Genomic DNA, 27,685 nt, shown 5'->3' with positions numbered 1-27,685 from the left:
TACGTACTCAACATACGTATTTAACATATAAACATAATTTAATTACACAAAAAAATCGAATTAACCTCTAAACTAATTCCACTAACCATCATGATCATGTCTTAACTAGCCTTTTTAAGAACCAATAGGGCGGCTTTACCCATGGATGGACACGTTAGTCAAAGTATTAATCTTGTTGTACATTTAATTTTATCTCACCGATAAATTGCAGCTGGTGGCAATCTTCATTGCACTTTGCTTTGATCTGAAATCTTGCTAAGAGTCAACTCAACCCAGATTAAAAATTTTTACCATGAGGTTTGAGTTAATCCATTGTCAAGAAGATTTCAAAAGTGACAATTTCACCCAAATGTACCTAAAGACTAAAATGCCCTAAATGATCATTTTGGTTTCTTATTTGAATTCATTTATTTATATGTTTAAATATAATATTGAAAGATGATAATAGATTTCATTTAGGAATTCATAAAAAGATAAATAATCTTTAACATATTATGTTAACTTTAAAAGGGATATGGTTTATTTAAAAAATTGTAAAAATAAATAAATTATTTTAATTTTTATAAAAATTTAGTAAAATCAATTATCATCTTCCAAATCCCATCTCACACACATGAAAATTTAATAAAAAAATAATATAGATAATATAAATAAGAAACTTAAAAGCAATAATTTAGGGTATTTTAGTCTTTTTTGGTTACGAATTGGGCGACTTTGTATTTTCTGAATCATCTTGGTGTATTAGTCAAAACTCAAACCTAAAGGGTAAAATTTAATTTCGTACAAACAGTCGCCCCGTGAAGGACGCAACGCAAAGGAGGGGCATGTGTCCTTTCACTCTCGTTCTCCACCACAAATGCTGTTTGTCTGGTTTGGTGAATGTATGGCACTCTGTGCGTGAACTGAATAGAGAGACAAAAATACACCGAAACTGTGACCGATAAGAGAGAGAGAGAGAGAGAGACAGAGAGAGATTGAAAGGTTGAGAGATTGAGAGTGAGATTTGAGCCTCACTCTGCTCATAATCGTCCAAATCCATTCACTGAGAAGAAGAAACTGCTTCTGCGCAAAGCAATGTCTCTTAATCGCAGAATTCAATGCTTCTTCTTCTTTTTCCGGATTTGACTCTTCAAAATAAACAACTCTGGAGTTTGTGAGTATGTCACGAGCATTTGCATTATTGGCATAAAATTTATTATTTTTCTCTCCTTCGAGCTGAAGAGAATTAAGTGAGGATATCTTTTGTTTAATTGTTTGCTTATTTTTGCTTTTTCTTTTTTTTAATTTTTTTTTCTTTCTGTGGAGAAGTTGACATTGAGGTTGCGTAATGGATAATTTTCAAGATTTTGGTATCTCATAATTTACACTTTGTTGCAGCTGATATCTCCACTGTAGATCTTTTACCGGATTCTCTGAAACATCGATGATACCGAGTCAGAGCGCCATGGCCGGAGAGATCTTAAGCTCAGCTCTTCCTTTCTGAGCAATGCAACTGGAGAAATCTTTAGCAAATATCGACGTTCTTATTTTCTGATACACTTGGCTAGTTGGCTTAGAACTTAGAAGAGGTAAAAATTAAAAACTCAAAAAAAAAAAAAAAAAAAAAAAATGTAAAATCGTGACATTTTCAAAATTTCCTGATAAATCATTGCTTGCAAAGTTCATTTCTTCAGCTAGATAAGATGTCATCTTGGGAACATTTTGGAGAGATAGCGAATGTCGCCCAACTCACGGGCATTGATGCGGTTCGACTGATAGGAATGATAGTAAAAGCTGCAAGTACGGCTAGAATGCACAAAAAGAACTGCAGGCAATTTGCGCAGCACTTGAAGTTGATAGGGAACTTGCTGGAGCAGCTCAGGATCTCGGAGCTTAAGAAGTACCCGGAGACACGTGAGCCTTTGGAGCAGCTTGAGGACGCCCTTAGAAGGTCTTACATTTTAGTAAATAGTTGTCAGGACCGGAGCTATCTTTATCTCCTTGCCATGGGGTGGAACATCGTGTATCAGTTTCGGAAGGCGCAGAATGAGATTGATCGATATTTGAAGATTGTTCCTCTTATTACTCTTGTTGATAATGCTCGAGTGAGGGTATTGATTGTTCTTGGTCCCTCCTTTTTACTATCAAATGAAGACTGTTTTAGTATTTGTAGAAGCTTTTATATTGTTTACAAAAGTTATTACTGGTTTGCTTTGTCAAATGACTTGTGACGAAAATGATTAACCCTGCTCTTGCAGTAATATTTTTTTTTCTTTGGATTCAATTAGACTCGGGTTTCATGAAAATTTTAATTACTGGAAAGAAAGTTCAGTGGGTCAATTGGACTTACATGGAATATTGAGAAATCACCTAGTGGGATTTGATGGGATGACCACCTTTTGATGCTTCCATTGTTTGACGATGCGATTGTGGATTGCACTTCTTTGTTGATGAGTACATGCAACTCTGTTTCGTATTGTTCTGCATCAAAGATTGATAACGTATTGTTTTGCATCATATATTGATTAGAATGTGCCTGGGGTCTTGTAATTATGAGAGTTAGATCAATAAGATCACTCTGTTGGATCTTTTAGTTTCCTTGATAGTATGTGGTGGTGATGTTTTTTATAACATAATCTTTGAGCTGAATAATTTTAGATTATCTGATACTTGACAGGAGAGACTGGAATATATTGAGAAGGATCAATGCGAATACACATTGGATGAGGAGGACCAAAAGTTGCAAACTGCTATCCTGCATAGGGAACCTTCAAAACATGAAACTATGGTTCTTAAAAAGACTTTATCTTCTTCCTACCCAAAAATGGGGTTTAATGAAATATTGAAAAAGGAAAATGAAAAGCTTCAACTAGAATTGCAACTATCACAGGCTAATATGGATGTGAACCAGGTTGAAGTGATTCAGCGTTTGATTGATGTTACAGAAACTGTTGCAGCAAGTCCTCTTCCGGAAGAGAGTTCCCCAAAAAAAGTTTCTAAGAAAGTAGAGCGCAACTATTCTGATGCTGATAGTGAGCAACATTATTCGTATGATGAGCACTCTCCTAAAAAAGTTGATTCTCGCACGACTTCCAGGTTATATATTCTTTTCTGCTTTTATGCCTCCTAGGTTGAATTCACATTACAGTTAATTAATGGTGCTCATGTTAGCATGTGGGGTAGTCTGTATATATCACCTTGTATTATATTTTTCATATATTTTGTTCTATAATATGTATCAATAACATAATTTTAATATACCAAAAAGTAACTGCACTTTTGACTGGATAATGTGGTTTGAATTGATACACAGGATCTAAAAATGTGACTAGTTTTATCTGAAGCAGTTGGGATTTAGGCTGTGCCTACTAGAGTTCATATGTATTCCTATTGTCCTTTAGCATCTGTTTGTTTGCATGATTAAAATTTTTGATACTGTAGCTAGTATAACAAAGGGTGCTGAAAGTGTGATGCCACCTTTTCTGTTCAGAAACACATCTTCAGTTTCATCAGGACAGGATCTACTGTCAAGAAGGGGCTCTTTTCAGCATGAAGAATGGCATAGTGATCTGCTCGGCTGTTGTTCTGAACCTCTTCTGTGTATGTCCTCTCATGCTGTTGATCACTTTAGATTATCTTTTGGAAATTGTATTTTGTTAGAGTAGTCAATAGTCATATGGTGGTCTGTTTCATGCCCATTGCATTTCTGTTTTAGCTGTAACATTGAAATCTGGTAATATGCCTTTGTTTTTACATAGCTACATTTATGCACCTCCTACCAATTCATGATGGTGAAGTCTATACCTAATTTCATTTTGTCTCTTTCAACTCTATGACTAGAGTCACATCCTGTAGATGATAGATTGAGAAATATATGCTGCTGAACTGAAATCTTGTATATTCCAAATATTTGCTCAGTGTCTAAGCAGCTTGTCCCCATTGCAGGTATAAAGACGTTATTCTATCCTTGTGGCACATTATCAAAGATTGCAACTGTGGCGAATAACAGGCACATTTGTAAGTAGTTTCTAACCTTTGGGTCAGTTTCAAACTAATAGTTGCCTATCCTGTGTTTAGATGTGATAGAATTAGAACCTGGGCATTTAGGCCCAATCTGCTAACTTGAACATATTTTTGGCTCATGTAATTTTTGTAGGAATTTTTCCATTATTTGTTTTGTATTTTGTTGCTTGTGCAAACTTTTTAGTTTAAAGTTTAAACTTGGAATATTCTGATCATGTTAAAATCTTGTATTACACCAACAGCTAAACGTATTCAAATGTTCCCTTTCAAAACACAAGTTAATGCTCCAAGATGCTCTGACCCACTAAAAAGAACTCCCGCTAGATATATCACACTATCTGCATACTCTTTTGCTTATAGTCTACTTTAAGCCAATTTGAGTTACAGATGTTACAATTTTATGTAAAAGGGCTATAAATTGTTTTGGATGCCTCATGGAGCACATGGTTCTTTAAGTGACATAATTGTCTGGAAGACTAGGTAATCAGACCTTGATTTCATCTTCAGTGTTAGTGATCTAGCATTCTCTTTAGAATTTGAAGGCTCCACTGAGTACCTTTGGCCCAAAAGAATTGGAAAAAAAAAAAAAAAACTGATGCTGATTATTAATTGTGTAAAGTTGGTCATAGTCAGGATCATCAGGTTTCTGAATTCTGTTGCTCACTAGTTTGTTTAAAGATATGACCTGGTTTAGCTGGCTATAGTAAACATAATTTAATTACACAAAAAAATCGAATTAACCTCTAAACTAATTCCACTAACCATCATGATCATGTCTTAACTAGCCTTTTTAAGAACCAATAGGGCGGCTTTACCCATGGATGGACACGTTAGTCAAAGTATTAATCTGTTGTACATTTAATTTTATCTCACCGATAAATTGCAGCTGGTGGCAATCTTCATTGCACTTTGCCTTTGATCTGAAATCTTGCTAAGAGTCAACTCAACCCAGATTAAAAATTTTTACCATGAGGTTTGAGTAATCCATTGTCAAGAAGATTTCAAAAGTGACAATTCACCCAAATGTACCTAAAGACTAAAATGCCCTAAATGATCATTTTGGTTTCTTATTTGAATTCATTTATTTATATGTTTAAAAATAATATTGAAAGATGATAATAGATTTCATTTAGGAATTCATAAAAAGATAAATAATCTTTAACATATTATGTTAACTTTAAAAGGGATAGTGGGTTTATTTAAAAAATTGTAAAAATAAATAAATTATTTTAATTTTTATAAAAATTTAGTAAAATCAATTATCATCTTCCAAATCCATCTCAACACACATGAAAATTTAATAAAAAAATAATATAGATAATAAAATAAGAAACTTAAAAGCAATAATTTAGGGTATTTTAGTCTTTTTGTTACGAATTGGGCGACTTTGTATTTTCTGAATCATCTTGGTGTATTAGTCAAACTCAAACCTAAAGGGTAAAATATTAATTTCGTACAAACAGTCGCCCCGTGAAGGACGCAACGCAAAGGAGGGGCATGTGTCCTTTCATCTGTTCTCCACCACAAATGCTGTTTGTCTGGTTTGGTGAATGTGGCACTCTGTGCGTGAACTGAATAGAGAGACAAAAATACACCGAAACTGTGACCGATAAGAGAGAGAGAGAGAGAGAGACAGAGAGAGATTGAAAGGTTGAGAGATTGAGAGTGAGATTTGAGCCTCACTCGCTCATAATCGTCCAAATCCATCACTGAGAAGAAGAAACTGCTTCTGCGCAAAGCAATGTCTCTTAATCGCAGAATTCAATGCTTCTTCTTCTTTTTCGGATTGACTCTTCAAAATAAACAACTCTGGAGTTTGTGAGTATGTCACGAGCATTTGCATTAATTGGATAAAATTTATTATTTTTCTCTCTTCGAGCTGAAGAGAATTAAGTGAGGATATCTTTTGTTTAATTGTTTGCTTTTTTTCTTTTTCTTTTTTTAATTTTTTTTTCTTTTTGGAGAAGTTGACATTAGGTTGCGTAATGGATAATTTTCAAGATTTGGTATCTCAATTTACACTTGTTTGCAGCTGATATCTCCACTGTAGATCTTTTACCGGATTCTCTGAAACATCGATGATACCGAGTCAGAGCGCCATGGCGGAGAGATCTTAAGCTCAGCTCTTCCTTTCTGAGCAATGCAACTGGAGAAACTTTAGCAAATACGACGTTCTTATTTTCTGATACTGGCTAGTTGCTTAGACTTAGAAGAGGTAAAAATTAAAACTCAAAAAAAAAAAAAAAAAAAATGTAAAATCGTGACATTTTCAAAATTTCCTGGAAATCATTGCTTGCAAAGTTCATTTCTTCAGCTAGATAATATGTCATCTTGGGAACATTTGGAGAGATAGCGAATGTCGCCCAACTCACGGGCATTGATGCGGTTCGACTGATAGGAATGATAGTAAAGCTGCAAGTACGGCTAGAATGCACAAAAAGAACTGCAGGCAATTTGCGCAGCACTTGAAGTTGATAGGGAACTTGCTGGAGCAGCTCAGGATCTCGGAGCTTAAGAAGTACCCGGAGACACGTGAGCCTTTGAGCAGCTGAGGACGCCCTTAGAAGGTCTTACATTTGTAAATAGTGTCAGGACCGGAGCTATCTTTATCTCCTTGCCATGGGTGGAACATCGTGTATCAGTTCGGAAGGCGCAGAATGAGATTGATCGATATTTGAAGATTGTTCCTCTTATTACTCTTGTTGATAATGCTCGAGTGAGGGTATTGATTGTTCTTGGCTCCTCCTTTTTACTATCAAATGAAGACTGTTTTAGTATTTGTAGAAGCTTTTATATGTTTACAAAAGTTATTACTGGTTTGCTTGTCAAAGACTTGTGACGAAAATGATTTTTTTTTTTTTTTTTTTGCATTGAATGTGTTGAAACAATAATTCGATTTACAAAGAGTTTGCAATTGGTTTTCAGCAACCTATCATCTTTCTCTTAGAAATAGATTATAACTGAGTTTATATAGTGCCAATTATACTGCTGAATTGGAAATAACTCAAATTAGATAAAACAAGAAGTAGTGTGATCTTCGACCTGGATCATGGAATCCATATCGTGAAACATCAGAAGAAATATATTAAATGGACCATCTGGTCCATGCAAGAACTGGGAAGTCTTCCAATTTTTTTTATAATTGATTTTTTTTGAGATCGAGGGTGTTTAGATTAGCTTACGCGCATCTCGACTAATCTTTGGAGTCTTGAAATTAACAACCAGGTATACCCTCAAGTTGCTATCCTTATTAGCAATCAAGAAAAATCAAATTTAAATCTTCTTAAGTAATTTATCTAAAAATCTCTATCGTTCCACTTAACCACTTAAAAGGTGGTTTAGTCTTCCATTTCCTTCTTAAAAGTGCATTAATTTTCACTCCATTTCGATGGAGATATAAAGCCATATTCGGCGTGAGTTTGGTGTTCTCATGCCTTTCTAATCACTGCGCACCCACTAACAATTGGGTTGTTTTCAGTGAGGTTGCCCATCATTTCAGTGCACAATGGACGCACAACTCCATCAATTTATAAGAGTCATCGAATTAGGGGTCCCAATGTATAATTTACGACATAATTGAAGCAAGCTGATCTTTCACTAATTCTCATACCTTACTTAATTAGCCACCTTAACTGAAAGAATTCCCATATGGCTAATTGTAGTTGGTTCTTTACCCTTTTTACAATCAAATCTAATTCTCTCATTAAACTCTTATCAAAATACAGTGGTAGCAATGGTAGACATGATTGAACCACAGGACCAAAAAGCAAGACCTAACAAATGCAATTATTTCCATCACACGAAATAAATTACTTTTGCCAATTAATCGCTGCCCAAAAATTATTGAGATGTGCCATCCCATTCCATATGTGGACCCTTTTGTTTATAGATCGTGGACAACAAATAGAGCGACTCAACAAGAACGATACAGATTACAGAAGGAAAAAAGATGGTGGACACGTGTAATTGGAGTGCATGTGCGTCTTGTAGTGCTCGAAATATTATGGGTCTACGTGGCAGTTGGCAGATAACAGATGTGGAAACAATACGGGGAATGGGGGATTCTAAAACTGGAATCTGTGCGTCTTCCTGTTTTCAGTTTCTCCCCCAAACTGTTAAATTACACTAATATCCTTCTCCTCCTTTTCTGAGATCTTGACCGTTTAACTTCTTGCGCTCTTCTCTGCTTTCCCAGGTCTTAAAGTCTTAACTGCCCTTACGAAAGTTTGTACATTGCTTTGAATATTTGACTAACTGTCGTTACTATTTACTCATATTCTTAAAGACTTTGGAATATATTTTTTTATTATGTTCAAGGAATAAAAGCTTTTAATTATGAAGTTCTGTTTAATGTAAAAAAAACATAGAACATTGACTTAAAGGGACGTTTTCCGAATTTTGATTAATATGTTTTAATAACTGAGGCGCCCACACTAACTTACATGTACTATAACTAATTTTCAAAGGGTGTTATCCCATAACAACTCATCATTGTGGGGGTGGACAAAGGTAGTGCTTTTGCGTACAGCGGATAATCAAATCTAAAACTGTAAATTCTATTCATTTGCAATCTCTTTGGTTCGCCCTTCCTATTGGGCTACCCATAGGTATGTGTAAGAAACTAAATTTAAAAGGTATCTTGAAAACATATTTTTTTTTAAATTTTATTATTAAGTGACATTAATGATGGGACCATTACGTGTTTGTAAAACCCACCATTGGGTAGCTTAAGTGATAGCACAAGCATTGGGATGTATGGTTAAGGCATACAATCTTAGATTCGAATACCCTTGGCTCTCAAGATTTAAGTAGGTGATCATGACGATAGAATGCTGTGCTAATCACCTACACGCTAATCATGAACATATCTTTTTTTTTTTTTTTTTTGGTGATTAAAAGTGTTCGACTCAACTTGCGTACACCTCAACTAATCTCTTAAGGCCCTGAAATTAACGACCGGATAAATCTTCAGTGACGATCTCTATTAGCAATTGAGGAGAATCAAACTGATGACCTCTTAAATAATATAATAATATACCCAAAAGTCTCTAATCACCCCGTTCATGTACATAATATTTTTCTTATTAAAAATTCTAAACTATATATTAAATCGCCCAAACGGATATTATCAAGGTTATGTGAAATCGTTACACCACGTGTCTTTGCTCACTGTTCATAGCCTTTCGCAAAATTTCCACATGCCAAGGTACTTACTTCATTACTTTTATGTATTTAGAATAGTCAAGATTACTTACTATATAATAGTGTGTAACATGTTATATAAACTTTACATCTAAAAACACTTATTCATGAATTGCATACTACGTACTCAACATACGTATTTAACATATTAAACATAATTTAATTACACAAAAAAATCGAATTAAACCTCTAAACTAATTCCACTAACCATCATGATCATGTCTTAACTAGCCTTTTTAAGAACCAATAGGGCGGCTTTACCCATGGCATGGACACGTTAGTCAAAGTAATTAATCTTGTTGTACATTTAATTTTATCTCACCGATAAATTGCCAGCTGGCCCTGGCAATCTTCATTGCACTTTGTCTTTGATCTGAAATCTTGCTAAGAGTCAACTCAACCCAGATTAAAAATTTTTACCTATGAGGTTTGAGTTAATTCCATTATGTCAAGAAGATTTCAAAAGTGACAATTTCACCCAAATGGTACCTAAAGACTAAAATGCCCTAAATGATCATTTTTAGGTTTCTTATTTGAATTCATTTAATTTATATGTTTAAATATAATATTTGAAAGATGATAATAGATTTCATTTAGGAATTCATAAAAAGATAAATAATCTTTAACATTATTATGTTAACTTTAAAAGGGATAGTGGGTTTATTTAAAAAATTGTAAAAATAAATAAATTATTTTAATTTTTATAAAAATTTAGTAAAATCAATTATCATCTTCCAAATCCATCTCAACACACATGAAAATTTAATAAAAAAATAATATAGATAATAAAATAAGAAACTTAAAAGCAATAATTTAGGGTATTTTAGTCTTTTTTGTTACGAATTGGGCGACTTTGTATTTTCTGAATCATCTTGGTGTATTAGTCAAACTCAAACCTAAAGGGTAAAATATTAATTTCGTACAAACAGTCGCCCCGTGAAGGACGCAACGCAAAGGAGGGGCATGTGTCCTTTCATCTGTTCTCCACCACAAATGCTGTTTGTCTGGTTTGGTGAATGTGGCACTCTGTGCGTGAACTGAATAGAGAGACAAAAATACACCGAAACTGTGACCGATAAGAGAGAGAGAGAGAGAGAGACAGAGAGAGATTGAAAGGTTGAGAGATTGAGAGTGAGATTTGAGCCTCACTCGCTCATAATCGTCCAAATCCATCACTGAGAAGAAGAAACTGCTTCTGCGCAAAGCAATGTCTCTTAATCGCAGAATTCAATGCTTCTTCTTCTTTTTCGGATTGACTCTTCAAAATAAACAACTCTGGAGTTTGTGAGTATGTCACGAGCATTTGCATTAATTGGATAAAATTTATTATTTTTCTCTCTTCAGCTGAAGAGAATTAAGTGAGGATATCTTTTGTTTAATTGTTTGCTTTTTTTCTTTTTCTTTTTTTAATTTTTTTTTCTTTTTGTGAGAAGTTGACATTGGTTGCGTAATGGATAATTTTCAAGATTTGGTATCTCAATTTACACTTGTTTGCAGCTGATATCTCCACTGTAGATCTTTTACCGGATTCTCTGAAACATCGATGATACCGAGTCAGAGCGCCATGGCGGAGAGATCTTAAGCTCAGCTCTTCCTTCTGACAATGCAACTGGAGAAACTTTAGCAAATACGACGTTCTTATTTTCTGATACTGGCTAGTGCTTAGACTTAGAAGAGGTAAAAATTAAAACTCAAAAAAAAAAAAAAAAAAAATGTAAAATCGTGACATTTTCAAAATTTCCTGGAAATCATTGCTTGAAAGTTCATTTCTTCAGCTAGATAAATGTCATCTTGGGAACATTTGGAGAGATAGCGAATGTCGCCCAACTCACGGGCATTGATGCGGTTCGACTGATAGGAATGATAGTAAAGCTGCAAGGACGGCTAGAATGCACAAAAAGAACTGCAGGCAATTTGCGCAGCACTTGAAGTTGATAGGGAACTTGCTGGAGCAGCTCAGGATCTCGGAGCTTAAGAAGTACCCGGAGACACGTGAGCCTTTGAGCAGCTTGAGGACGCCCTTAGAAGGTCTTACATTTGTAAAAGTGTCAGGACCGGAGCTATCTTTATCTCCTTGCCATGGGTGGAACATCGTGTATCAGTTCGGAAGGCGCAGAATGAGATTGATCGATATTTGAAGATTGTTCCTCTTATTACTCTTGTTGATAATGCTCGAGTGAGGGTATTGATTGTTCTTGGCTCCTCCTTTTTACTATCAAATGAAGACTGTTTTAGTATTTGTAGAAGCTTTTATATGTTTACAAAAGTTATTACTGGTTTGCTTTGTCAAAGACTTGTGACGAAATGATTAACCCGCTCTTGCGTAATATTTTTTTTCTTGGATTCAATTAGACTCGGGTTTCATGAAAATTTTAATTACGGAAAGAAAGTTCAGTGGGTCAATTGGACTTACATGGAATATTGAGAAATCACCTGTGGGATTTGATGGGATGACCACCTTTGATGCTTCCAGTTTGACGAGCGATTGTGGATTGCATTTCTTTGTGTGAGTACATGCAACTCTGTTTCGTATTGTTCTGCATCAAAGATTGATAACGTATTGTTTTGCATTATATTGTAGAATGTGTGGGTCTTGTAATTATGGAAGTTGATCATAAGATCACTCTGTTGGATCTTTTAGTTTCCTTGATAGTATGTGGTGGTGATGTTTATAACATAATCTTTGAGCTGAATAATTTTAGATTATCTGATACTTGACAGGAGAGACTGGAATATATTGAGAAGGATCAATGCGAATACACATTGGATGAGGAGGACCAAAAGTTGCAAACTGCTATCCTGCATAGGGAACCTTCAAAACATGAAACTATGGTTCTTAAAAAGACTTTATCTTCTTCCTACCCAAAAATGGGGTTTAATGAAATATTGAAAAAGGAAAATGAAAAGCTTCAACAGAATTGCAACTATCACAGGCTAATATGGATGTGAACCAGGTTGAAGTGATCAGCGTTTGATTGTGTTACAGAAACTGTTGCAGCAAGTCCTCTTCGGAAGAGAGTTCCCCAAAAAAGTTTTAAGAAAGTAGAGCGCAACTATTCTGATGCTGATAGTGAGCAACATTACGTATGATGAGCACTCTCCTAAAAAAGTTGATTCTCGCACGACTTCCAGGTTATATATTCTTTTCTGCTTTTATGCCTCTTAGGTTGAATTCACATACAGTTAATAATGGTGCTCATGTTAGCATGTGGGGTAGTCTGTATATATCACCTTGATTATATTTTTCATATATTTTGTTCTATAATATGTATCAAAACATAATTTTAATATACCAAAAAGTAACTGCACTTTTGACTGGATAATGTGGTTTGAATTGATACACAGGATCTAAAATGTGACTAGTTTTATCTGAAGCAGTTGGGATTTAGGCTGTGCCTATAGAGTTCATATGTATTCTATTGTCCTTTAGCATCTGTTTGTTTGCATGTTAAAATTTTGATACTGTAGCTAGTATAACAAAGGATGCTGAAAGTGTGATGCCACCTTTTCTGTTCAGAAACACATCTTCAGTTCATCAGGACAGGATCTAGTCAAGAAGGGGTCTTTTCAGCATGAAGAATGGCATAGTGATCTGCTCGGCTGTTGTTCTGACCTCTTCTGTGTATGTCCTCTCGCGTGTGATCACTTTAGATTATCTTTTGGAAAGTGATTTTGTAGAGTAGTCAATATCATATGGTGGTGTTTCATGCCATTGCATTTCTGTTTAGCTGTAACATTGAAATCTGGTAATATGCCTTTGTTTTTACATAGCTACATTATTGCACCTCCTACCAATCATGAAGGTGAAGTCTATACCTAATTTCATTTGTCTCTTTCAACTCTATGACTAGAGTCACATCCTGTAGATGATAGATTGAGAAATATATGCTGCTGAACTGAAATCTTGTATATTCCAAATATTTGCTCAGTGTCTAAGCAGCTTGTCCCCATTGCAGGTATAAAGACGTTATTCTATCCTTGTGGCACATTATCAAAATTGCAACTGTGGCGAATAACAGGCACATTTGTAAGTAGTTTCTAACCTGGGTCAGTTTCAAACTATAGTTGCCTATCCTGTGTTTAGATGTGATAGAATTAGAACCTGGGCATTTAGGCCCAATCTGCTAACTTGAACATATTTTGGCTCATGTAATTTTTGTAGGAATTTTCCATATTGTTTTGTATTTTGTTGCTTGTGCAAACTTTTTAGTTTAAAGTTTAACTTGGAATATTCTGATCATGTTAAAATCTTGATTACACCAACAGCTAAACGTATTCAAATGTTCCCTTTCAAAACACAAGTTAATGCTCCAAGATGCTTGACCCACTAAAAAGAACTCGCTAGATATATCACACTATCTGCATACTCTTTTGCTTATAGTCACTTTAAGCCAATTTGAGTTACAGATGTTACAATTTTATGTAAAAGGGCTATAAATTGCTTTGGATGCCTCATGGAGCAAAGGTTCTTTAGTGACATAATTGTCTGGAAGACTAGGTAATCAGACCTTGATTTCATCTTCAGTGTTAGTGATCTAGCATTCTCTTTAGAATTTGAAGGCTCCACTGGTACCTTTGGCCCAAAGAATTGGAAAAAAAAAAAAAAACTGATGCTGATTATTAATTGTGTAAAGTTGGTCATAGTCAGGATCATCAGGTTTCTGAATTCTGTTGCTCACTAGTTTGTAAAGATGCAACCTGGTTTAGCTGGCTCAGTGGAGGAGACATGTTAGATTTGAGGATTTTTTCAGATTACTTCGATCACCATGTACATCTCAGTTAGAAGTTCCTGATATTTTTTTGGTGCTGCCTTGACTGTTAGGAGACATGGTAACCAGTTATTGAAACTTGTGATTAATTTTTACAGGGTTTGACTATATTAATTTCTGATCTGATCGACAATTTAGAAAAGTTGCATGCAATATTTCAGTTCATTGGTAATGGATCTAAAATGATGATCCTATGCATGAATCATATGAATTTTCAGTTTTATGATTTTTCTATCATATTGACCAACATTTTTGAAATTTCTGTGGCTATATCACTTAAAAGCTTACATGTTATAATTGTGGTTCTGTATTCATCAGCTTCTGCAGAGGCATGTAATGAACTCATGGCATAACTCGTTGATATTATCATGCTGTTGCTACACTGCTGCGTTAGAAGGAAGCTTCGTAAGACATTGAACATCACGGTACTAATTCTCTGCACTGCATGATCATGATCTCTTCTGTTAGTCAAAATAGATTAGGAAAAAAACCTCTGGATGCGGCTGCTGTTGTTTATTCTCCTGTTTGTGTGCCTCACTGTAAATATGGTGTATCCATTGCCACCTTGATCTAAATGCAAAAGATTGATCATTTCAGAAGCATTTAACATAAGCAGACCCCTTTAAGACTTATAGGGGACGTTGAATCAGCATAAAGAATGGGAAAATGAAAACAAGAAAAACATGCTTGTAGCAGATTTTAAAAATCATTTTTCTTGCTGAAAATTGCACTCAATGATCTTCTACTTGCAAGACCATACATTAGGATGAGTGTTGATGGAGGATTTAGTCCCATATAATTAATCCTAAAGTCCAAAACTTGATCTTTCTTTAATTTGTTTCCCATATAATCTGCTTATTGTCTCCTCCTTTCGCAGGGTGGGTTTGTTGATGATTTCTTGTCACATTTGATGTGTTGCTGCTGTGCTCTTGTCCAAGAATGGCGAGAAGTGGAAATCCGTGGCATCTATGGTATGTCCTATGCTAGTGCTTCACTTCTTTTTGTAAAATGCACGATCTCTTCTAGATCCATTGTCCATATCTCTGGTACTGAGCACAGGTGATTCTGTTACTAAGTTTGAGGATACCAAGTCATGTTGCATCATCTGTCTTGGAGGTTCCTTATGCCCTTCTATTTCATGGATTTTTGTCACAATTTTCCCTCTTTTCATGTTGGTATAAAACCAACTTGCAGGTCCTGAGAAGACAAAAACGAGCCCCCCACCCTTACAATTCATGGAATCATAATGACCTAATGAAATCTCGATTTAGCTGCTGGTTGGAGATTCATCGACTTCCAAAAGCCAAAATAGAGGTAACAGCTAGTTGCCACTGTGATATAAAACTTGTATTGAGAATGCTTCTGCACCATGAGTTCACCCCTATGTAAAGTAATCTCCACATTTCACAAATGATGTATCATAGACTATTTTTTTAAGGTATAGTGTTGTTTGAGTTAATTACCTGGTTTTATTATGTACTCATGTTGGCTAACCATTGACTTGAATAATCCGGGATCCATATTTCCATGGATGACCTAACTCTAGCCGGCCAGCCACGAAATCTTGATGAAATTTCACCTCTATTATTTGGTGGTTAGTCTAGACTCTAGATTTAACATATAGGCCGTGTCTTATTTATGCCATGGGCACATCAGTTGGGTGATTGGTTGAAGCTATGCATACTCAACTATGCATTTAGCTGTTAATTTAAAGTTGAGCATATAAAAATCTATATCAGCTTCATCCATAGACATTTTTGATTTTTACTTTTTAAATGGTGAAGAATTGGTCATTTCCTTAGTTGTCAAGAAACAGTAAGAAAAGAAAGATAGGAATGTTGTTAATTGATTAGGTAAAATGGACATCTCATTGCAGTTTGCCAGCCTGTTGTTATTCACGTGTTACAACTTACAACTCAGAATTTGTTCTCATTTAAAACCAAGGAGCCATAATCAATATCTAGCGGTGGAAAGTGGAAACAACAGTTGCTGATTAAATGAAACTTGTTAAATGATGGACCCAAGGTGTCTCAATACATGGCCCTTATTCTTAAAAGGAATAATGATTGGTATCTTAAGGATGTTGAGTATTAACCACCTTTTAAGTGATCAAGTGCGACGATGGAGACTTTTGGATATATTACTTAAGAGGTCTTAAATTCGATTATCTTTGATTGCTAACAGGAGTTGCTATTGGAGGGTTTACCTAGCCATTAACTTTAGGGTTTTGGGAATTAGTTGAAGTGTGTAAGTTGGCATACCCTTATCATTAAAAAAAAAAAAAAAAAAATGTTGAGAATTGGTTTACTTGGTAGTTCTAGTCCCACTTGCGACTATGAGGATTTATAATGACTTGTTAAAACTAGTGGGTTGTCATCGGAGGGTTTAACCGATCGTTAATTTTAGGATCCTGAAAATTAATTGAGGTGTGTACAAGTTAGCTTGAACACCCTTATCAAAAAAGAAAAAAGAAGTGCATGTTGAGAATGAATAAAGATATGTTGAAAAATACTTCTTACAAATTGTTCTCATAAATGCGAAGTTTGTAGTTTGTAATTAGTCAATTCATATTTAGTCAGATGAGACTTATTATTGGACAGGTAGAATCCAATATAAACTAATCAATTATGAATTGGTACGTTACATTTACAAAAAAAAATTAATGAAAAAAGTTTGTGAATATAGTATTAATCCATTAGTCGTTAAGAATTGGCTTACTTGCTAGTTTTATACTTATATTGCCACTCGCGACTATGAGGACTTACAGTGATTTGTTGAAACCAGTCAATTCAGTAACAATCATGACCAACTGGTTTCTTTTTCTCAACTGTTGAAATCAAATCCTTTTCACATAGCTCTATATACGAGGAATGTTTTGGATTGAAAGTCCATTTGAAAAGCATCCTACATACTGTTTAAAAAAAAAAAATAATTAAAAATAATAATTTACTGAAAAAGGTTAATTTGAATTAGGATTCGAAAAACATTGTTTAAACGATTTAAGGAAGAAATAAGAAAAGAAGCGGGATACAGAAATCAGATGCAGTCGCAGATGATTGGCGTAAAACAAACAGTCAACCAATCAGGTAACGACAGCAAAAAGCATCCCTGCAAAGTAATAGCAGCCATAGGCCATAGTCCACGGCCCTTTTATTATAAACCAACAGATCTGACTTTCCTTTCCATTACAATTCGCTTCTCTTTTCAAATCCAGAAAATCAAAGAAAGCCAGCGAAGCCTTCGCCACTTTGCGACCAATACCATGTCGTCACCAAGGAAGATCATCCTCAGGAGCTCTGACGGCGAGCCTTTTGAGGTCGACGAAGCCGTCGCCCTCGAATCTCAGACTATCAAACACATGATCGAAGACGACTGCGCTGATAACGGCATCCCGTTACCTAACGTTACCAGCAGGATCCTCGCTAAGGTCATCGAGTACAGCAGGAAGCACGTGGAGGCCAGGCTCAACGAGGCTGCCAACAATAAGATTAACCACCATCTTCACCACCTCAACAACAACAACGCTGCCGCTGCCGCTGCCGCTGCTTCGGCTGCTGCTGAGGAGGAGCTCAAGAACTGGGACGCTGAGTTCGTCAAGGTTGACCAGGCCACTCTCTTTGACCTCATTCTGGTCAGTACCTCTTTTTTTTTTTCTTCCTTCGATCTGTTAGTTTTTCGAAATTGGGGTTCATGTTCCAAATTAGGGTTTCTTGATTTTTGTTCCCTAACATAATGTAGTAATTTTATGTGTCATGTGTTTCTGTTTATTGAAATTTTTTGTTATTTTTTTAAATTACTCTTTTCTGGTGTGTTATGGACTTAATAATTAGTTTGATTAAACCTTTGAAAGCTGAAATATATCCTCTGGACGGAATTTGTTGTAGCCACATTGTTTTATGGATGTTATTCTCTGGTTTTTACGAAGAGAAGTAGTGGTTGGTCTTTTGTTTCTGTAGCTGTATGAACTTGGAATTTTACTTTGGTGCTGAAAATACTTTGGGGCCTGTTGGTTTAGTCGGGAGAGAACCTGTATTGCCGATGAATGAGGTTGGAGAAAATTAACTTGCAGATGGTATTGCATTGTAAATGTAGTTGCGTTGTGCTAGACTTCTATCTTAGTTTACTTTCTTGTATAACGTTGTGTCTATTTTCTCACATTTTTCTTGGTGTTTAGGGTTTGTTTTAGATCACTTATCGGAATTGGCACAGCTATGTTGTGCCTCAGTTTTGTAACAGTTTTATGTTTTATTTTTTGTTGTGCAGGCTGCCAACTACTTGAACATCAAGGGGTTGCTGGACCTCACCTGCCAGACTGTTGCTGATATGATAAAGGGGAAGACACCCGAGGAGATTCGCAAGACATTTAACATCAAGAATGACTTTACCCCGGAGGAGGAGGAGGAGGTCCGTAGGGAGAACCAGTGGGCATTCGAGTAAAGTGGGTTATTATAAATATGTTTTTACTAATAACACTGGATGCTTTTGTGTTATATTAGGCTATTAGCTAGTAGTTGGATTGCTTTCTCTATGCCAGAGACTTAATTAACAACTTATGATCCTTCTTAAGATGTAAATAATAATTGGATCCTGTCCGGACTAGTAGCTTTTGGACATCCTCTTCTTTATGCTATTTCACCCCTTCAAACGGGTGGTAGTGACTACTGACCCCTTCAAACAGGTGGTAGCGGTGAACAGGGATATCTTGATAGTGAGCTAATGCTAATTCATCTATTGTAGATGAAAGTGAGCAAAGCTCATGGAATGGAAGGATGTGTTACACATCCCTAGTGCTGCTCTCTCTGACTCTTCTTATGTTTTTGGTTTTTGACTTCAATCTTTTAAAGCTAAAATACGTCTTAATTGCCTACCTGTTTGGTCATGTTTCACCAATTAGCGTCGGCTTAGGACCACTTTGTAACATCAAGTCAAATTTATTCTATTTATGGACAAGCTATTAAAGTTGTCCAGCCACTGTCCTATCAAAAATTTAAGCTTCGAGCTGGAAATGGTAAACTCTATAAAGTCCCTTTTAATCTAATAAAGTCGTCAAGGCTATAGTCTTCTTTTCCCCTTGCCTTCATTAGGGGTGGGGATCGCCATCCCTCCATAGAAATCACATTCATGAAAGTTATATAACACAAGCTCCTTTCTTTTGCTGCCCTTGGGCCTGGTGGGCTATGGTCATCTAGACCAAGACAAATTTTGGCGTTTTTTCAGAAATATATGTTATCCCCGAAATTTTACATATGTCCTTTGACCCCCCTTGTCTATTAAATTTTACCCTTTGTCCCCTTAAATGCAATTTTCCTAAATACATTTTTTATAGTTTGGCCTCCACGTTCATTGAACCTTATGTTTTGGCTCCCAAGTGTAATTTCTTGGTTCTGCACTGAATGTAATGAGAATATGAATTTAGAAATGTTTTTAATATTTTTTCGGTGTTGGTGAGGGGGTTTGCAATCCCCATCCTTGCCTTGAAATAAATATGGGGATGAGTTTTTATCCCCATCTCCGCCCCAACCCAAAAATTTTGTTCAATATTGCCGCCAGGGAGGGGACCGTCCCAACATGAAAATGGTCATCTCTAGTCTGCAGAAAAGAGGTCCCCTTCCCTTTCTATTTTTAATGCTTTGGTAAGAATTTGCTTTATAAAATTTTATAATTGCGACTGTATTTGGAAGCTGCAATTCATCTGCTCAATATATGCAATCTTACATGAGGAGCTTATTTGATATGAAACTTGTGAAATGCCTCAACAGCCTACAGTTTTACTTCTGTCCATAGCGATAACTACATTGAAAAAATGACATTGTTTCCATGTCCATATCAAACAGGACCGAATTATTATCAAATTAAGAATAAATTTAATCTACAACAAGATGAAATTAGCGAGAAAAAATTGACTTAGAATCAGATACCATCATGTCAAAAAACTGGAATCCCTTCTACAACTTGCGGATACATGTTGTGAAAAGCTGAACGCGAGGCCTGTTTTCCCTCATTATGCTCACATCTTGTATAACACAAGCGACTGATAATTGCCAAAACTCTTCAAATAATGTTGAGTACACTCGGCTGGGCATCAACTACACTCATTAGCCCCATCAAAATTGTAAATCTTATTCAGAACTTTTAGAAGACACTGGCATCTTTCTGTATAATCATTCTCCCTAGAGATCACTCTGTAATGAAACGTGTAGAGACAACAGTGACACTGTTCAGTACTGTATCCTATATCCTCACCAAAATTGGTTTTGATGCTAACTTCCAATCTCTTTCTCAGGCAGTAGCTGCTGCTCTGAAATATCAGTCACCAAGCTTGATTTCTGCATGTTGACCTTCCCTTCCTTTCCTCTCCTTAAAACATCCCAATTTTAACTTGTGAAAAATTTCTTTCAAGTCTACAAGACCACATCCGGGTATTCTTCCCATCCTTCTTTCTTTCATTTGCTCTTTTACCATAGCAACTTCCTCCCTCCGACCTGCCACATCATAGATATTCAGTAGCAACCGATAGTAAGAGAAATCATGAGGATCCATGTCTATCAAATATTTTGCTATTCTTTTCCCTAAAGCCACATCTCCTTGGAAACAACATGAACTGAGTATGTTGACCCACACCAATGATTCTGATGGCAATTCCTTGTCTTCAGGCATCTTCCCTATCATTTCCTCAGCTTTTTCTATAAGCCCTGCACCAGCGTAAAGGTTAGCGAGGCACCAAAAATGTGCAAAATTTGGCTTTATCTTATACAAATCAATCATCTGATTGAAGCAACTTCTTCCTTCTGTCAACAGTTCTGCTCGCGCACAAGCACACAGAACACCAATGAAAGTGATTTCATCTGGAGAAATGCTCTTTCCTTCTGCTCCAGTCTGATCCACCAATGCCATAAATAATTTAAGTCCAGCTTCTGGTTTTCCGTTGCCCCAAAATCATTGCATTCCAGCAAACTAAATTCCTAATTTCCATATTATCAAACACTCTTTGCGCTACCTCTACCTTACAGCATTTACTATACATATCTATCAGCGATGTATCGAGAATTACATTAGATTTTTCTGAAGCCCTGATGATAAACCCATGAACCGAACTTCCTTCCTTCAATCTTGCTGACTTACCACAAGCAGTGAGCACACTCACCATTGTTGTATCACTTCCTCGAAACCCAGTCTTAACCATTTCCCTAAACAACTTCAAAGAGCAGCCGGGGTTTCCACTCTTTGAATAACCACCAATCATGATATTCCAAGAAACCACATTTCTTTCAGTCATTGCATCAAACAGTTGATGCGCAGCCCGCAAATTTCCCACTCTCACACACCCATCAACTAGTGAATTCCACGAAATCAAGTCCCTCTGAGACATTTCAGCAAAAACCTTCGCAGCATAATCTATAACTCCAAAACAACCATACATATGAATCAAACAGTTCTGCACTGGCAATACAAAATCAACCCCATTCTTCACACTCGCAGCCAAACCATGACACATTTCCCCTCTTCCACTACATCCCATCTTCGAACAGGAGCCCAAAAGAGGAACAAAGCTATAACTATTTGGTATAAACCCATTCTCAATCATATTAAAATAAAAAACGACGCTTGGTTAGGAAAAATACTATTCGAGTATGCTTTAATAACAGCATTAACACCAAATGTACCAGGATTGTCAATGCATTTAAAAACCCAAATAGTGTAATCTAGATTTCCAAAATCCGAAGAATGTTTTAGAACCCTGATTGTCCAAAATGGCCCGTTGAAAAAAAGACCAGAAGTGATCAAATGAGATTGGATTTGAAAGAGTTGTTTTATGTTTTGACACGCTTTAAAGAGAGAAAGCGTTCTATCTTCACTATAATCAGAAGAAGAAGACAATGAAGAGAAGTGGTAAAGTTTGGTGGAGGGTAGTAAAGATCTAAATCTAAAGAGTTCTCGTGTTGAAATTCTTGCCATTCATTTGCAAATTTGTTACTAGAATTGACACGTAAATTCAATTTGGTAATCGCCATTACCACACATTCCTCTAATCTCACGTTAGCTTAGATTTGATTTCTTGACATGGTTCAACTTCAGGAATCAAATACAGTAACAGAGAAACATGGGTGCGTTTGAATCGGGGTAATCTCCTTGTCATCTTATAATAAAAAATCCGGTACTCCTCTAAGTAGTAGTAACTGTAAATTATATAGGGTGCATTTGATCCTATAATATCCTATTCTTGGGATGTTATATACTTATATTAATGGAATGATTGACCACTTTGAAGATTATTGAGATTATTTAGGGAATACGTTTGATTGATTCGAATAAATTAGTGGGTAATATGTTTGGTTGGAAGGATAAATGAATAAGTATATTATATAAGTTACTGAATTGCTCACCTTTTTTAATATTAGTATAATATTACTTATTATTATTTTTTTAACTCCTACATTTAAAATTTTGTTAAAACACTATAGCCATATAAAATTTTAATTTGTAGTAAAATCACTCTCACCCACCCAAGCCACTACTAGTAGCCAGACACCATCACTGGTCGCTGTCGGCAATTGACAAAATAGCGCAGATTGACCGTATATGACCTATCGTGCTTCAGCAAAGCCATTTTTGGCCATGGATCACAAATCCATGGCTGTTACACGGCCTCATCATGGCCATAGAAACGGCTAGATCTGGCCATTTCCAGTCATGGATCACAGATCTATGGCTGGAAAAGGCCTTACTAGTGCACGACCGGCCATATCTTGTCAGTCTGCGCCATTACGGCGACTGATGTTGGCAGCCGGCAGTGGTCTTGGTGGGTGGGGGTATTTTGTTAACTTTTACACTTTTTTGTGGCTATGGTGTTTTAGCTAAATTCTCAAATATAGAGATTTGGGTAGTGGTTATTTGGTAGATATTTGAGGGCAATTGTGTTTAAAATGGTATTTAATTAAGGGCAAAATAGGTATAAAAATCAAATTATCTAGTAATCTTTTAATAATAGCCCTAGGGGAGGGTATCGGATTACCCCTTACATTATCAATGGTAAACAGTATTTGTAATAAACGATATCTGTAATATTTTATTACTTGCATACCAACACATCAGAATTTTGCAAAATAAATAAAAATTACCCTGTTATCTTATATGCCTCCGATCCAAACACACCTATTAGTGTAAATCTGAATACCACCTTCTTTATTAGGTATTACAAAATTAATACTTAATCTTGTTATAATTTACCTTTAATTAATAATATTATTAATAATATATATATAGTAAACGACATATTCTCAACTAAGGTTTGGTAAAATCCTACATTAATAACTCTGGTTGCATTTATTCCAGATAACCACCATTAACGTAACACTGTTAACAATTTTTAGATTACAGAGGGTTCTATTACCATAATGCCCTTAACAAATAGATTAATAATTTTTTTTTTACTCCTAAATTAGTAGGATTATAAATTAACCATTTTATTTTCAATTACTTCAATAATACCCTCAACGACTATGCACCCTCTCAGTTTTTGCCTGATCTGAGTTGTTTCCGACGGTGTTGAATCTCTATCACCTTCCCCATAGTCCGTCGTCTAAAAACCCTTTGGTTCCCAACTCATTGGCCCCTCCGATTGCCGGTGTTGTTAGGTTCAAGGTTTCGCTGTTCTTTGTTGAATTTCGGTGGCAAAAATCCAATTAGACACCATCACTGCAACCATCGTTTCCAACTCTACAAAACCCCTGTGTCCCCACCAACCATTTCATCGCCATTCGCCGGTCAAGATGTTCATGTTCATTGCGTTTTTTGGTGAAGTGGTGGACGACAAACAATGAGTTATCATGGCGGGAAGGTTAAGGGTTTTATAGGGGGATGCGAGGAGTAAAATGGTGGCGGTGGTTAGGGTTGTCACTGTTCAAAATGGTTGGAAACCAGTAAAAAATAGTTGCATGATGCGGCTTCCCTATCCGGTGATCGACGAGTGATGAGGGGTTGTGAACAGTAAGGTTTTGTGGAGAGGAGGATGGAGGTTCAAATGTAGTGATAAGGGTGATTTTGGGTGGAAACGCTCTAAAAAAGGGCGAAAAACATTGTAGGCGACATCTTCTAATGTGTGCCAAAGCACTTTAGAGGCGGTGATCTGCTAACGTGTGTCGTCTCTACAAAAAGACCAATTTATCATTTTACCGTTACATTAAACAATTTTTTGATAATTTAAGGGTGAGAATCTGGAATAAATGCAACCAAAAGTACAAATTTAGGATTTCGTCAAATCTCGAGTGGGAATATATTATTTACTCTATTTAATATAATTTATAGAAATTTTAAATTAACTTATCTTTTTATTAATATAACATTCCCAAAACAAAACGAGTGTTGGTGCCTTCCGAAGGTGGACCTACTTATTTTTATTTTTACTTTATCTTCACTGTCACAAAGACGAGTGTCTCTTCGCGGTGCTGAGAGGCAAGTTCTATTTTGGTCTTTTTCTTTGAATTTTGTTTAGCTCTTGAGTTTTACGACTACCCTAATCTAAATTATTTAAAATTTGTTGTATTAATATCATCATTTTTTTTTTTGAAAGAAAATTATATTTTATCTCATAAAATTATTATAAATTTTATTGATTATGTAAGAAAAACCCCTAAAATTTTAAAATCCCTTGTAAATTTGTCAATAAAAATGCAAATTAATCCAAAATATTTTTGTGAAAAGGAAAATGTTAGGATACCCAAAGTTTAAATTTGGTTCTCGATTTTAGAAACTACCATTTTTGAGAACTTACAATATCATTTTCCTAATTAGTGAACTAATTACTCTCAATAAAATGTTATATTTTTAAAATCTTAAATAAAGTTTAATAAGTCATTTGCTCTATTGAATAAAAATATCATTAGAAAAAGGTTTAAAATTAGTTACAAACAGGGGCTTTATGTGTTTTTTGGGTTTTTAGGCGATTAATTTACAAGGACAAATATCAGTTAGCATCTGATAGTAACCCACCAAATATCAGTTAGCATGGTGCAGTGAAGTTGAAGCAGCTCTTTACAAAAGTAAAGTCGCCAAATAATAGCAACAAAAATTGCAGAGACAAAGTACCAAGCAAAGCAAAACAATGGCGTTTTTCGCGTCGATCTCTTCGCGAGTTCTTCAATCTTCAGCCGCATTGGCTCACCATAACAGAACCAAGATCTCTCGTCCTCCTCAATGCCGCTCCTTCTCTCCTCTCCCTCCCGTTTCATTCCCTTCAAAACGGTGCATTTCTGCGCTTTTGATGTCTTTCTGTTACCGTGTCTCGTGACTTGATTCTAAAACATTGCGTTTTGGTGCTATTTGCTGTCTGTATTTTTGGATTAATTAGAGTTTTTGCTTTGAAAATATGTTTCAAATAATTTTTGGATTAACTGGAAGGCATAGAGTTTTCTTTTCTAAACGTTTCGTTGTTTAAGATGCTTCTGATAATTATTTAAGTAATTAGAGTCTCTCCTTCCTTTCATTTCCTGGAGAATCAATCTCGTCATTTGCTTCCAAACGACATTTAAATGCTGCGTTTTGATGCTATATGTTGTTCTAAATTGTCGTTTTGAAGCTGTGGATGTCTATGTATCTTGTAATTTGAATGAATTAAAAGACTCCGGGTCCGGCTAGAGCTTTTGGTTCTAAACGATGTCTTTACTTTTGATGATTCTAACTTTTTAAGATTAGTTAGAGAATTTGCTTCAAAGAGATGCTCCATTATCACTTCTAAATGTCTTTGATGAATTTCTTTCAAAGTGCTGCTTTTCTTCTTCCTTCCATTTTAAGGTTAATGTCATTCATTTGCTTCAGAATGGTGTATTTTGATGCTGTTGATGTATGTGTATTTGATAATAAATTTTGTATGAATGATTATTTAATGAGTCCAGGTCCGGGTAAAGCTTTTCATTTGTCTCAAACAATGATTCTCAACAATGTGTTTTGATACTCTTTAATGCGACACTGTCTGTATTTTTTATTACTTTTGGATTAATTAGAATATTTTCTTTGAAAAGATGCTTCAGAATCACTTCTAAACGATGAGTTTTTATGATTTTGATAATTTTTGAATTAATTACTCGCTTTCAAAGTGCCTTTTCTCTCAACTTCCTTCCAATCCTTGTAAATCATTTCGTTTGCCTCGAAACTGGTTTAAATCAATGCAGTTTGATGCTTTCTGCTGTTAAAAATTAATCTTTTAATTTTCTTTGGAACTGATTCTGACTGATGCGCTTTGGTGCCTTACGCTAGCTGTATATTTGATAATTGTTGAGTTAATGAGAAGGCTCCTAATGAATCCTTTAATATTATATATATACATATCAGAACTTATAACGCAGAGTTTAAGTAGCTCTGTGAACATTTCTTGTAGATTGTAAAGTTTATATCTTGTTTTAGCTTTGTTTTTTATGTTTTATGTTTCAGAATAGCCTTTGGACAGCAGGGAAAATGGGAGTCTTCAAATTCGCGCATGTTGGCTTCAGTTACAGGTTTGTCAGCTGTTCTATCTATAATCTAATTTGAGTTGCAATTGGAAATTGTAGACACAAATTCAGTCAATATTTATTTTTTCTCATGTTTACAGATATTTCAGGGGAAAAATCGATGGAAGAATTTCAGCTTCCCAAAGGAAACTTATGTTATGTTCGTAAGTTTGGTGGCACTTGTGTTGGAAGCTCTGAAAGAATCAAGAATGTTGCAGTGATAATTATTAAGGATGATACTGAAATGAAATTGGTAGTAGTGTTAGCTATGTCAATAGTAACTGATATGATGTATGACCTCATCTTCAAGGCACAGTCACGGGATGATTCATATGTATCTGCTGTGGATGCTGTCTTTGAAAAGCATCGATCAACAGCACATGATCTACTTGATGGTGACGAACTTGCTGGTTTCTTGTCCCGGTTGCATCATGACATTCATAACCTCAAAGCTATGCTTCGTGCAAAGGTATCATTGTGCTCTCTCTCCTCCTCTCTCATCATTCCCTCCTGCCTCTTCTTATGAGTCATGCTCTAGATTGGTGGAGAATTATTTATTTTAGATTGTTTGAATTTGTATTCATGTATGAGTGAGAAATTTAATAAACCATTTATAAGAATTAATAAACCATGATGTTGAAGTGAAGGCTTGAAACGGTGTCACTGTGGGAGTTATTTGAACACTATGGTTTTGGGCTTAGCTGAGTTGGATCCTGACCGTTGATCCAACACTGATCCAACGGCTGAAATCGTCAACTCTAGTCAAAGGTATAAAAGCAGCTCAAACGGTAGATTCATGCGATCGAAGCTTTCTCTCTTGTTAAATCAAAATCGTTCTCTACTAGGGTTTGAAGTTTTGTATTCTGAAATCTTTGTAACTTGTGAGATTTGAGTGATTAGGCCTTAGTCATTCAGTGAAGGTATTATTGCTCTTAAGCTAGGGATTCCTAGTGAGTTTCTATAGGGTTCAAGTTGCGGGTAGATTTCTGTTTAAGGGAAAGTGTTTGATCGATCTGTCAAACGGTTGTAATCATTGAATCTTGAAGTAATAGTAGCGCAATGAGCTCCTCCATTTTTGGAGCTCAACGTGATGTAGTTTATCCACATCTTGGATAAGTGAACCATGGTAAATCATTGTGTTCTTGTTCTTGATCTATTTAATTTTGTGTGTGTGTGAGATCTAGTTAGTTCGGATTATTCATAACACATGGCATAAGAATCATTATT

At 35.6% G+C, this 27,685-nt stretch overlaps 3 protein-coding genes across 3 annotated transcripts; 2 read left to right on the top strand and 1 right to left on the bottom strand.

Moving 5' to 3' along the window:
• The first annotated feature begins 1,654 nt into the window (after positions 1-1,654).
• Positions 1,655-15,571, top strand: LOC116135216 (protein MID1-COMPLEMENTING ACTIVITY 1). The gene is given in 9 exon segments (XM_031420918.1): positions 1,655-2,090; positions 2,657-3,075; positions 3,470-3,579; positions 3,925-3,996; positions 14,292-14,323; positions 14,325-14,352; positions 14,355-14,398; positions 14,851-14,944; positions 15,168-15,571. Coding segments are annotated over 9 exon segments (1,260 nt in total). The 5' UTR covers positions 1,655-1,682; the 3' UTR covers positions 15,221-15,571.
• Positions 15,572-17,088: 1,517 nt separating this feature from the next.
• Positions 17,089-18,801, top strand: LOC116135206 (SKP1-like protein 1A). The gene is made up of 2 exons (XM_031420910.1): positions 17,089-17,604; positions 18,237-18,801. Exons 1-2 carry the CDS (start codon positions 17,236-17,238, stop codon positions 18,408-18,410), a joined length of 543 nt encoding a protein of 180 aa, XP_031276770.1. The 5' UTR covers positions 17,089-17,235; the 3' UTR covers positions 18,411-18,801.
• A 926-nt stretch (positions 18,802-19,727) lies between these two features.
• On the bottom strand, positions 19,728-22,081 carry LOC116135207 (pentatricopeptide repeat-containing protein At3g51320). The gene is given in 3 exon segments (XM_031420911.1): positions 19,728-20,901; positions 20,903-21,572; positions 21,575-22,081. Coding segments are annotated over 3 exon segments (1,647 nt in total). The 5' UTR covers positions 21,930-22,081; the 3' UTR covers positions 19,728-20,279.
• Between the last annotated feature and the right edge of the window lie 5,604 nt (positions 22,082-27,685).

This window comes from Pistacia vera, unplaced genomic scaffold (assembly GCF_008641045.1).
Source record: "Pistacia vera cultivar Batoury unplaced genomic scaffold, PisVer_v2 Contig296, whole genome shotgun sequence".
Taxonomy (NCBI): Eukaryota; Viridiplantae; Streptophyta; class Magnoliopsida; order Sapindales; family Anacardiaceae; genus Pistacia; species Pistacia vera.
Note: the sequence above shows the minus strand (reverse complement) of the source record. Positions and strands in the feature narration are given on the sequence as shown.

What these genes read in the sequence shown, in the direction of transcription:
- LOC116135206 (XM_031420910.1), top strand. Translation starts at nt 17,236, where the DNA reads ATGTCGTCACCAAGGAAGATCATCCTCAGGAGCTCTGACGGCGAGCCT. An exon ending in CTCTCTTTGACCTCATTCTG is followed by an intron (nt 17,605 to 18,236) that starts GTCAGTACCTCT and finishes TTTGTTGTGCAG; the next exon opens with GCTGCCAACTACTTGAACAT.